An 11768-nucleotide genomic window follows, 5' to 3' on the forward strand; every position below is an offset into this window, starting at 1 on the left:
TATGAGCTGTAGCTGGCCAGTAAATGGTGTCTTTCTGGAACACCTTTTCCAGAGGTGACAATGCCAGGTAGGGAGCTCTCTTCATGCCTTGTCATATACAGTTGATCCTAGACAGCAAGGGTTAGCTCTGCTCTATATTCACTAACTATAAGTCAGGAAGGCAAATCAATACATCCTCTCACGGCTTTCATTCTTCAGCATTTTCAGACTAAACTCAAATACACAAGAGTTCAATATAATTTATTAGTAGATGCATTAGTCTTACATATTTACACATTTTCTGATATATACTGCTTTCATCCTGACAACCTTAACGATATTTCACTTCTGCCTTTAAGCACAGCTGTGATGCAACACCAGTATTATGTGCACAGCAATAAAGATAGTTCTTGGGCAAGTAATTTTAACAGCTGACAAACAAAACAATCAGGTTCTTGTTTCTACTTTCTTCTTTTATGGCTGTGATATTTGTCTTCATCCCTGAAACAAAAACACAAACATGGCGTGTACTGTTAGGCTCAGACTGAAAGAACCTGAAGGGGAAGAAAAAAGCAAAACACTTGGAAAATGGAAAGCTCTCATTAAATGTGATTATGTCCGCTTCTAAGGAAAGAAAAGGAAACTACTTTAAGACGGTTTATTTCCCATGCCATTTTAATCAAAGTTTTGTCATGCAGTGCCACAGTGGTAATTAGTTTAGGATGAATGGCATCACTATGTAATGGAGCCTGTTTTGAGACAAACGTGTTCCCATCCATGTAGTCATCTACAGCATTTCTTCCCTACGTGCTAGGGACAACGCAGCATTTCTTCCACACAACAGCCTAAGTCTTTGCTCAAACGTGGGTCCCACACACCTATGGTCTTGCAGATGCAAACATGCCCATCTTGATGATATTGGAAGGTGTGGCCTAATTTGTTTTCTGTTCCCTAAAAAAAAATGTCCCAAACTAGTGAACTGGCTGAATTGGAGCCAACAGTGCGGCGAAGAAAGCCAGTAACATCCTGGCTTGTATCAGAAATAGTGTGGCCAGCAGGGGTAGGGAAGTGACTGTCCCCCTGTACTTGGTGCTGGTGAGGCCGCACATCAAACGCTGTGTTCGGGTTTGGGCCCCTCGCTAGAATTGAGGTGCTGGAGTGTGTCTATAGAAGGGCAACAAAGCTGGTGAAGGGGCTGAAGAACAAGGCTTATGAGGAGCGGCTGAAGGAACTCGGGTTGTTTAGCCTTGAGAAGAGGAGGCTGAGGGGAGACCTTATCATTGTCCGTAACTATCTGAAAGGAGGTTGCAGAAAGGTGGGTGTTGGTCTCTTCTCTCACTTAACTAGCAGCAGGGTAAGAGGAAATGGCGTCAAGTTGTGCCACAGGAGGTTTAGGTTGGATATTAGGAACATTTCTTCAAAGAAAGCTTGTCATATACTGGAACAGGCTGTCCAGGGAGGTGGCTGAGTCACCATCCCTGGAGGTACTTAAAAGATGTGGAGATGCGGCACTTAAGGACATGGTTTAGTGGTGAACTTGGCAGTGTTAGGTTTATGGTTGGACTTAAGGGCCTTTTCCAACCTAAATGATTCGATGATCAGTGAAACAAATAATCCTATTTATTAAATCCCAGTGCAAACCAGAGCAGAAATCAGCATTAGATATAACAAGCACGCTTAACTGGTTAAATGAACAATATGTCCCCCTTTGCAGATGCTGGTCAAGAAGCAAAACAGCCTGCAACAGCACTGTGCTAATCGTGCAGCGTGCTGTGCAAAGTGTCACGTTTCAGATGTGAAAGTAAATTCTGAAGTCTGAACCACAGTTTATGATCTTGCAGGAAGTTCTGTTTAGTAGTAGCAGTCTCATGGCACTGGCTTGTTATGTTTTACATGAGATTAGCCTAGCTGTTTAACTGGACTAGATAGTGTAATTCTCTGCACTAAATCTCAGAGCTAAAGGCTACGGCTGCTCAATTCAGAAGCAGGAGTCAGTCAACGCTTTTTATGCTCACCTCTCTCTTTTCCTCCGAGAATCTCTGTCTTTGCCTCTTTCATGACTCCTTTTTCGTTTACTTGGACTCCTGCTGTTCTCTCTCCTATGTCTGGTGCGTTCAGTATCCTTATAGCTTCCTCCAGACTGCCGTGAGTCCACCGAAGCTGACCGCCTGTCTTCCTTTCTGGAAAAAAAAAAAAGTTACTGATTTTATTCAATAATAGTTTCAGTAACTATTATTTTCAGCACCCGTTTTGTCATATAACGACCTACTAACATATAATCACCTACCTCCCTAAGAAATACAATAGCTCCCAAAAGAGGCAAAAGTCCATGCTCTTATATATGCAAACCTCATCACACTATTTAATCCAGTTATTTTTTACAAACACTACCCCAGAGTCTTATCACCTCTGCTCATAAAACAGGAGACAGTAGAAAGGGTTCAGTCTTTTGCTTTAAATCCCTAACTCTTCAACCACCTGCTGGAGAACCCAGCAAGCCTGAGCTCCTGTATGGCCTTTTAATTCACATTAACGATGAAAACAAACACCTCAAGTGTCACCTTTTAGTTAGTTTCAACATTTTCATGTCAAAGATCTCCTGAAGAAGCACAAACAGACTATCACTAGGTCATGATTCCATTTTTATTTCAATGACGGATGTCTGGAAGACCATACCATGTTGCTTGACACAGGAGAAATGTGTATAAGTAAATATGTGTAAGTGAAACAGCACTGCAGCGTTCACAGTGATAAGAACTGTAAAGGGTCCCCATATTTATAAGAGCAAGTTATTAAAACCTTTTCTCTGAAAAATATTATAGCATCTGCTGTCATGTGGTAGGGAAGGGGAAGAAACTGTATTTTCAAATGTTGTTCTGTCCCCAGCTATCACATACGTAGATGTGGCTGGACACAGAAGGAACAACGTTCATTCCCCAGCTCCAACAGAAACTACCTGTTCACTTGGATCACTTGCAACTTACCTCCTTACTCCTGAAAGAAAGTTAATAATTACTTTTTCCCTAACCTTCATGCAAACTGAGCGTCTCAAGCAAGAGTTTTAACAGAATTAGTATAAAATAAAGTGTGTAGATGTCTCAGCCAAGGCTGATTATGTAAAGAAGTAATAGGGTAATACCACAGGCTATCAGGCTGCAACATCCCCAAGGAATATACTGTGATATACCTTCCTGAAGAGTTTGACTTCCCTCCTTCACATAATTCTTCATTATCCAACCGACTCTCCTCCTGCCAGTGATTGCTGAGTTCTTCCATGTGCACACCAATCACATCCCGAATCACCTGGAGATTAAGACATATTAAAAACAAACAACAACAACAAAAAGCAGTATGTCACAGTATAGCCTGAACTAGCCATCAGATAGCAGAAGGTATACATCTTAAAAAAAATTTCCCCAAACACCTACCCATCAAATGTTTCAATGGAAAGTCTCGTTTGTAGAAGCTGGCATTTCAGCATAAATTTAATAGCACCATTTTACAATAAATTGTATCTTACTGGTCAGAAATACTGTTATTTGGAACTTGCTGCGAAACAAAACCAAAACACAATTCCTTTATAGTCTGCAACTCTAATAAGGCAGCAGAAAAAGAGACTTTTTCCTTCTCTAAAAGGATACACCGTTGTTTATGCTGATATAAAATAAGCACGTTTGTGCAAAAAGAAAAAAAAAATCATAGCTTTCTTTTCAAATACTCACCTCGGTGTAAGACTTCTTTGTTATATGAACATTCTTAGCCCTGTATGACTGCCGCCGCCTTTTGTAGTCTCGCATTTCAGCCAGAATTTCAAGATGCGACTTTGGACCTTTCTGACTATCATCTAGCAAAAATTGGAAGTAAAAAAAATGGTTATTAGTAGGACATGAGCTCCTGCAGGTATGCAAACCTGGTGCTTTAGTAAAAAGTCTGAAACACAGAACATACTGTGTTCTTTTCCTGAAGTTTCTCTAGTATTTACTAACTATTAAGAACTTAGCACAAGCTTCCTCTCCAGCTTTCTCCACCAAGCAAATGGTATTCTGTGATCTCCATCTCCAGACAATGATCCAATCAATATAAGGGTTTGTGAATTGGTCAAATGCCTAGAAAATACAGGCCTTGTTTTCAAAGCCAGTATTACAATAAGACACAAAGAAATTAGAAAGCCAGATTATGTAAAACCTTTACCTCTGTAGCCTACAAATGCTATCTCCTACCTCCTAGGCACAGCAGGGCCCACAGGATAACACAGATGCTTATGTTGCACTTGGTTTAGTTACAAACTGGCATGACTCAACAGGGATGAGATACCTCGGTCCAATACACCCATTTACATGTTGCTCAAGGGCTCCACTGGATGACTGCCAACCTTTCTCGTTCAGCTTTTATTCTTAAATGATCTTTAATCTCATCATCTCTTACAGCAAATACTGTTCCAAGCTGCACAGTAAGTTGGCATCAGTAAGCAACCTGAGGTCAACTGCAGCATAAACAAAAGATGTATCCACTAAGATACACACAAGACGTGCCAAGAGCAGAGTACCATGGCTTCCTCAGAAGAAAAACATCATAAAAGATAGCAGACTACTGTTTTCTGATGCCAGGTCTTCGTTGTGGCTTTTAAGTAAGCTTTTCACAACAAAAACAGCACAAACAATTCTGTTTGGCTTTCAACAAAACTCATCTAACTACACAGTGTGAAAGTTCTGAGCCATACATTCAACAATAGCTGCAAACCTTGGGTGATTTTCGCTGCTAAATCCACAAATAGGTCACTGTCATTTTCTGTGATTTGGGATCTAGACCTCTGTTTCTTTGTTTCCTCAACAACGTAATCATAAAGAGCGAGGCGATCAGCTTGAGTCAGGTCACAGGTGAAACGCTTGTGATTTTGAGGAACTTCTACAGGCAGTAATGAGTAAGATCCTGGAGGTTGAACAGACAGTTGTTATTAGTAAAACATTACAATTAAACTGGAAAACACAGAGAAGCTCAACAAACAATGGAGTAAACACCTATGCTGATTCTATCCTTCACCTACATACCTGTAAGAAGTTTTATCGTTCTTAATTAGAAGGATAAAAATTGCTCACGGAAGAAAAAAGGCACAACCCCTCCCCCAGTCCCACACCAGTTGTATAACTTCTCTTCTTATACGATTAGTTAGAGGTTTTCATATGCATTGAAGGGAACGTCCTAGATCAGATCAAAAGGACACCTTGTGTTGTCCCATCAATTTCAGCTCTTGGCTTAGAAGCTAAAACAAGAGAGAGGAGGCAGCAGCTCTAACTTGTGGGTTTGTCTTACTCCCATACCTTCTGTAAAGTACTAGCTGAGAAACACCTGTTGTTCTGCCTGTAAGAATGAAAGCTTCTAGGAGACCAGATAACTGGGCACCACGCAGATCAGTCTCACTCACACTGTCACTTTACAGGGCTGTTGTAACAGACTGCCACAGGCATTTATAGCCAAAAGGGCTACTAATGCACTTTCAAAATGCTCCAGATTAGTTCAGATAACTAGCTTTAAAGTTATAAAACCAAACACACTGCCTATGCACTCTTATTTCCCTGAATTATCAGCCCAGTACTCACTCTTCCCATTCCCCAGTTAAAATGCACATCCTCCAAACAAACAATAAATCCATTCTTACGGCATTGCAACAGCAGCAAAGCAACTTCCCTAAAGATACAGGATGCAGTATTCTAGGATATCACCTGCAGAAATATATTTTACTCAAGAGCATTCAAATTCCCAGCAACCTAGGAAAAAATCCTAACTTGTTTATTGACCCGACCTCAATAGTCCTGCTCCTCACAAAGCAACCTTCTCTTTGCAAGGCACAATCCCACACAGATGTTCATCTCCATGCAGACAGAAGAGCCAAGACATAAGACGGGGTGTATGCAGGAACCTTCACAACAGCACAGCTGCTGCTTTTCTAGAGTATTCAGCACTTAACAGAAGCTGGGCAATCGTTCACACTCTGCTTTCACTAAAGACACCAAAGAAGAGGAAGATGAGCCACAATAACTCTACTACAACAAACCTGATATACCAGATTTCCTTATCACTGTACTTGGAGTCTAAACCAGAACTTTGCTAACCCAAACTAATAGATTTAAACATGAGCACTAGAATTTTATTTTTAAAATGCACTGTTCTTACAGCATCACAGAAGCCCATGAAACTGCCCTAATAGTTCTGCACTTGTGATTTTGCAAACTTGTGATTAAGACCAGCTTTTTCATCTCCTAGTATACAGCAATTCTAATATTCTAAATATGGTTAGAATTTTTTTTTTTAAACAAAGAAAGAAAATTGCTTCCTTTGATACAGTCAGTCAAAAGGAAATTACAGTTAGTCAAAATGAAAAATGCTTTCATTTATTTCTGTTGCCAAAGAATTTAAATTAAACAAACAATTTTAACTCAGCATGTCTTAGACTAGGCCAAGATGCCACAATGGGAACCACCTCAATACATTTTTAGTGTTATCTTCAGAGAAATGCAAAGCTTGCATTGAAAACTGGATAGCAGACACTGGCATCTAGTGGCTCACTGATGTATCTTTGTGACACACCACGTGAGAAAGCGTTTATCTGTTTCTTCTCTGCTTGGATGGGTTTTGTAAAATTAATGAGTTAACCACTTCCCTCCTGAGAAAATGCACCCAACGTGCTCCAAACACAGTGCCCATCACATAAAAGCTCCTTCCCAAGCAAGTCTATTAATGTTCCATTTTCTAGGCCAGAGAAAAAGATAAAATGAAAAAATTATGCGGTTGCAGCATTTGTCAGGAAAGTAGAACAAATGCACTTTTTCTTCTGCACATATATGCTTACCAAACTAAAGGACTACTGGCATTTACTGTCAGTAAGCGTCTGTAAACAGAAATGCTGTTCTTTCAGATGTAATTTCCAAGCCACATGCTACAGCTCTACACTGGTTTCTATACTTTTCTACTAAGTCTTGGTCTGAACTCTCAAACTGAGGCTCACTCCTAGCCTGGTCTCCACTCAGCTGAAAAAAAACCCATAAAGGAACTAATGGGCCAAGGCCAGTGGCAAAAGTCAACATATTTGCAGATGCATCAGCATATTTCTTATACAATTTCTTAGGAGTCTTGAAACAATCCATGTTGCTTGGTTTTTGATCTGAGGAGTGGTGGACAAGCACATACAGCTCACATCTAGCAATTCATCCTTAAACAAAACGTTACATGGAGAACCCTTACATTAAAAACAAGGTTGGAGGCAGCATTAGAAGAGTTTGGGCCACAAAAAGTGGAAGAATAACAACAGGAAATGCAAGCAGAAAGTATAGTGTAGGTGCTGGGATGGGAAGTGAAGGACTACTGCTTTAAGAAACTTCTGAATTTTGCTGTGCTGATTTTCTAGTCCTGAAAAGAACTAGAGCTGTGAGCACAACAGATTCAAATTCTCTTTTCTGGTTGCCCTGAGTAGAGAAAGTAGTTATACTCCAGAATACACAAGGGAAGGAATATTAAAAATAAATGAAAAGAATTCCTTATAGCAGTTCACAAGCAGAATGAAGGTGGCTGCAAGGGGAAGACGAGCAGCTCTCACAACAGAGTTGACAAAGTTGTCTCAGCATCTGCTCGCTACTTACCTTCACTGTAGCCTGTACCTTCTTTTGCACTTTGAGCTCTAGCTTGTTTAAGAACGTGAAACTGTAGATCTTTATCTGCAGACAAAAATATCACAGAACTTTTACATCAAGGACTTGGTAGGGTTAGTCTTTATTCCCCAATCTCTATCAAGAGACATGATATGTTTCAGAACACTGTAGTTTTATTTATGTATAAGGGAAAGTCTGATCTAAAATACCATTTTAATCTATTCCATATTTGAACTGCGGGGGTGGGGGCGGTGAAGAGGGTTTCCAGGTTACAGGGATATGGAAAAATAAACATATATATACTGCAATTCTCTTCTGTACCATTACTATATCCCCAAACTCTAGGGACAGCTTTTTTCACCTTCTAAGCACGTGTTTTAATACACTTTTAGCACTTGATGCTAGGTGAACAATGCAAGAACCTGGAAAACAACTCAAGAGGGGAGAAAAATAAAAGACCCTCCTTGGACTTTAAGATGAAAACAGCCAAGAGACATACAGAGAAGACCTACACTATGACAGATGCATAACAATGGTAAATTAAGGTAAAGCACAATAGTGAGAAAATAAACCTGCTGATGAAAACACTCAGTTTTTCTAAGAAGCATTGGAGAGCTTATGGCTGTCAAGACAGTGGGGTGTGCTGCTCCGAGGACTCAGACCCTGCCTACCCTGGGTGGACTCCCCTCAGATCCGACCCATGTCTCTCCCAGAAGTCTGCCCTCAGCTCCATCCTTCATTCCTCCCCCAGTGTCCCCTTAGTGCCCCATCCCTTGCACCACCCTGGTGTTCCTTCAGCCCCATCCTGCCTCTGCTGCTCTCCTCAGGTCTCCTCTCAGATCCATCCTTTGCCTGCCCCACCCCCCAAAACTTCCTCTCCATCCCTCATTCTCTGTCCCTTCCCTGCCTTGGTCTCCCTTCAGCCTCATCCCGTCTCCCTTGCCCCTGGTCTTCCCTCAGCTCCATCCTTCACCTCCCACCACCTGCCTTAGTTTCCCTTCTGCCCCTCATCCCCAGCTCCATCCCGTCTCTCCCCCACTGATTCTCCACTCAACTCCATCCTTTGCCCACCCAAGTTTCCCTTCAGCCCCTTCTCCCCAGCCTCGACCACCCACCCCCACTTTGTCCCCATCCCTTGCTACAACCCTGGTCTCCCTTCAGCGCCATCCTCTGTCTCCTCCCTGCTCCAGGTCTCCCTCAGCTCCATCCTTGTTCCCCCACACCGCTTCTCCTCCACCCCTCATCTTTGCCCCAACCTCCCTCCAGTCTCCCCTCATCCCTTGTCCCCTGGGTCTCCACTGAACCCCCGCTGCCCAGGCAAAGCCCCAGTGCTGCTCACCCATAGTGACGGTGGGAATCTTCAGGTTTTCATAGAAAAACCTGGAGTCGTACATCTCAGCCTGCAGGAATGAGAGGCTCAGTCAAGACCCTGGGCTGCCCCCAGGCACACTGGCCCTGGGCGCCCCAATTCCCCCACCCCGCTGAGTTGCCCCCACCACTGGGGTCCCTGCGCCCACTCAGCCGGGCAGGTGGTACCCCTAGGATACCGAAAATGCCAGCAGATAAACTCTCTAAGACTTGTTTTTGAGTTTTATAAAGCGAGCATCCTTTATCAGGGCTGGGCAGCACGAGGGAGTGATCTCCCTCAGTTGTGTGCATTGAGACCAGAGCTGGGGACAGAATGTATTTCCCACTTACAGGCATATGTATAAATTTCTCCAGAAATCTTATGCATATGCTATTACTTTCCAAGGACTACTTTTAATGTTATTATGAACTTCACAACAGTCAAATCTCTTGCTAATTTGGAGCTGGCTCCAGCTCTCTGTCCAGTGTCCAGCAGGTCCAGGGAGATTTTTCTCCCTCTGTCCTCAGCACTGGTGAGACTGCACCTGGAATCCTGTGTTCCGTTCTGGGCCCCTCACCACAAGAAGGATGTTGAGGCTCTGGAACGAGTCCAGAGAAGAGCAACAAAGCTGGTGGAGGGTTGCTGGAGCAACGAAGGGGCTGGAGAACAGGCCTTATGAGGAACGGCTGAGGGAGCTGGAGAAGGCTGAGGGGAGACCTAATTGTTCTCTACCTGAAAGGAGGTTGTGGAGAAGAGGGAACTGGCCTCTTCTCCCAAGTGACAGGGGACAGGACAAGAGGGAATGGCCTCAAGCTCCGCCAGGGAAGGTTCAGACTGGGTATCAGGAAAAATCTTTTCACCGAAAGGGTTCTGAGGCACTGACACAGGCTGCCCAGGGAGGTGGTGGCGCCACCATCCCTAGAGGTGTTTCAAAGATGGGTAGACGAGGTGCTTGGGGATATAATTTAGTAGTGAACAGGTACGCTTGGATTCGATGATCTCCAAGGTCTTTTCTCACCTAGCACTTCTATGATTCCATGAAAAACACCGCTCGAAAAAACCCACGCTACCAGAGCGACGCTGCCTTTCCCCAACACATGTAGTTGGATGAACTCTACTTTAGCTTAACCCAAAATATCCCCCCGTCTGTAACAACACCCGCTCCCCGCACCGCCCAGCCCAGAGGCGCCCCCCGCCGCCGCGGCCGCCCACCTCCTCCTGGGCAGAGTACCCCATCCCGCGGAGCCGGCAGGACGCCGCGTGCCTCTCCAGCGACGCCCGCGGGACGCGGTGATGGGCGTCGTAAGGGCACGTCACCCACTCCACCTGCCGGCGGGGACACAGGTCAGCGCTCACCGCCGCCCCCACGCTCCCCCCAACACACACACACCCCGCGCAGCCCCCGCCGCCCCTCACCGGGTCGCCGAGCCACACCGCACACGGAGCCGCCATGGCGCCGCGGTCCGGGCAGTCACGTGGGGCGGTGGGCGGGGCGACGCCATATTGGGTGAGGGCGCCCCCCGCCGCGGGGGAGGCTGGGGCTGTGGCGCCATCTTTGCTGAGGGCGCCCCCCGCCGCCGGGGGGGCTGTAGCTGTGGCGCCATCTTTGCTGAGGGCGCCCCCCGCCGTCGGGGGGGCTGTAGCTGTGGCGCCATCTTTGCTGAGGGCGCCCCCCGCCGCCGGGGAGGCTGGGGCTGGGGCGCGGTCTTGCACAGCGGCTCCGCTTCTTTGGAGCGTGGGGCTCATAGGGTGGTTTGAGGTGGAACGGATCGTAATAGAACATCCAGTTCCACCCCCGCTAGACCAGGCTGCCCGAGGCCCCATCCAACGTGGCCTAGAACACCTCCAGGGATAGGGCAGCCACAGCTTCCCTGAGCAACCTGTGCCAGTGCCTCACCACCCTCAGCGTGAAGAAATTTCTCCTTATGTCTGGTCTAAATCTGCCCTTCTCCAATTTATACCCATTCCCCCTAGTCTTGTCACTACATGCCCTCGTAAAAATCCCATCTCCAGCTTTCTTGTAGCCCCTTTCAGGTACTGGAAGGTCACTATAAGGTCTCTTAGGAGCCTTCTCCAGGCTGAAGAAGCCCAACTCTCTCAGCCTGTCCTCGTATGGGAGGTGCTCCAGCCCTCTGATCATCCTTGTAGCCCTCCTCTGGACCCATAACAAGAGCTCCATATCCTTCATACATTGAGGATTCCAGAATTGGACACAGCACTCCAGATGAAGCCTTATAAGAGGAGCAGGGGCGCAGAATCCCCTCTCTCGCCCTGCTGGCCCCGCTTCTTTTGAACAGCCCAGGATACGGTTGTTCTTCTGGGCTGTGAGTGCGCATTGCTGGCTCATGTCCAGCTTCTTAGTCTCTTCAGGGAGCCAGGGAGTAGTCACTGTGGAAGGGGCAGCCCCCAGAGCCCTGGGGGAAGCATGGAGAGCCCTCGGGGAAGTTTATTCCCTCGGGGAATACTCAGCAGACCCCAGCAGCAGCGGATTGCCCAGTGTGGGCAGAATGGGCTCCATGGCCTGGAGTGGAGGCAGACCAGGCTTGGACCAGCAGCCTGAGGAAAGCAGCCACGGCTGGAAATGCACTCATGGGACTCAGCAGTGGTGGCGTGGGCTGTGCCCCACACTGTGCAGTCTCTGGGAAAGAGAAGTCTGGCAGCAGCGCTTTTTCCCATGAGGATACTGGTACCTTCCTGCTCCTTTTGGGGCTTTTTGCCATAAAGGAGCAAAGAAAACTCTGAGGGCAGCCTGCTTTTTCTTCACTAGCCCCACGCCTGAACTGCTCACCAGCTTTAGC

General features: G+C 45.7%; 1 protein-coding gene across 1 annotated transcript; it reads right to left on the reverse strand.

Annotated features, from left to right (window-relative positions):
- Window positions 1-219: 219 nt before the first annotated feature.
- On the reverse strand, window positions 220-10440 carry SNRNP48 (small nuclear ribonucleoprotein U11/U12 subunit 48). The gene is made up of 9 exons (XM_069853469.1): window positions 10387-10440; window positions 10183-10296; window positions 8962-9022; window positions 7614-7688; window positions 4720-4908; window positions 3702-3823; window positions 3167-3282; window positions 1995-2159; window positions 220-480 (listed from the first exon to the last, which is right to left on the reverse strand). The coding sequence occupies exons 1-9, from the start codon at window positions 10420-10422 to the stop codon at window positions 441-443; spliced, it is 918 nt and encodes a 305-aa protein (XP_069709570.1). The 5' UTR covers window positions 10423-10440; the 3' UTR covers window positions 220-440.
- Between the last annotated feature and the right edge of the window lie 1328 nt (window positions 10441-11768).

Source organism: Phaenicophaeus curvirostris, chromosome 3 (assembly GCF_032191515.1).
Source record: "Phaenicophaeus curvirostris isolate KB17595 chromosome 3, BPBGC_Pcur_1.0, whole genome shotgun sequence".
In the NCBI taxonomy this organism is placed as follows: Eukaryota; Metazoa; Chordata; class Aves; order Cuculiformes; family Cuculidae; genus Phaenicophaeus; species Phaenicophaeus curvirostris.

What these genes read in the sequence shown, in the direction of transcription:
- SNRNP48 (XM_069853469.1), bottom strand. Translation starts at nt 10,422, where the DNA reads ATGGCGGCTCCGTGTGCGGTGTGGCTCGGCGACCCG. An exon ending in AGGTACAGGCTACAGTGAAG is followed by an intron (nt 4,909 to 7,613) that starts GTAAGTAGCGAG and finishes TTCAACCTCCAG; the next exon opens with GATCTTACTCATTACTGCCT. An exon ending in AGCAGCGAAAATCACCCAAG is followed by an intron (nt 3,824 to 4,719) that starts GTTTGCAGCTAT and finishes AATTTTTGCTAG; the next exon opens with ATGATAGTCAGAAAGGTCCA.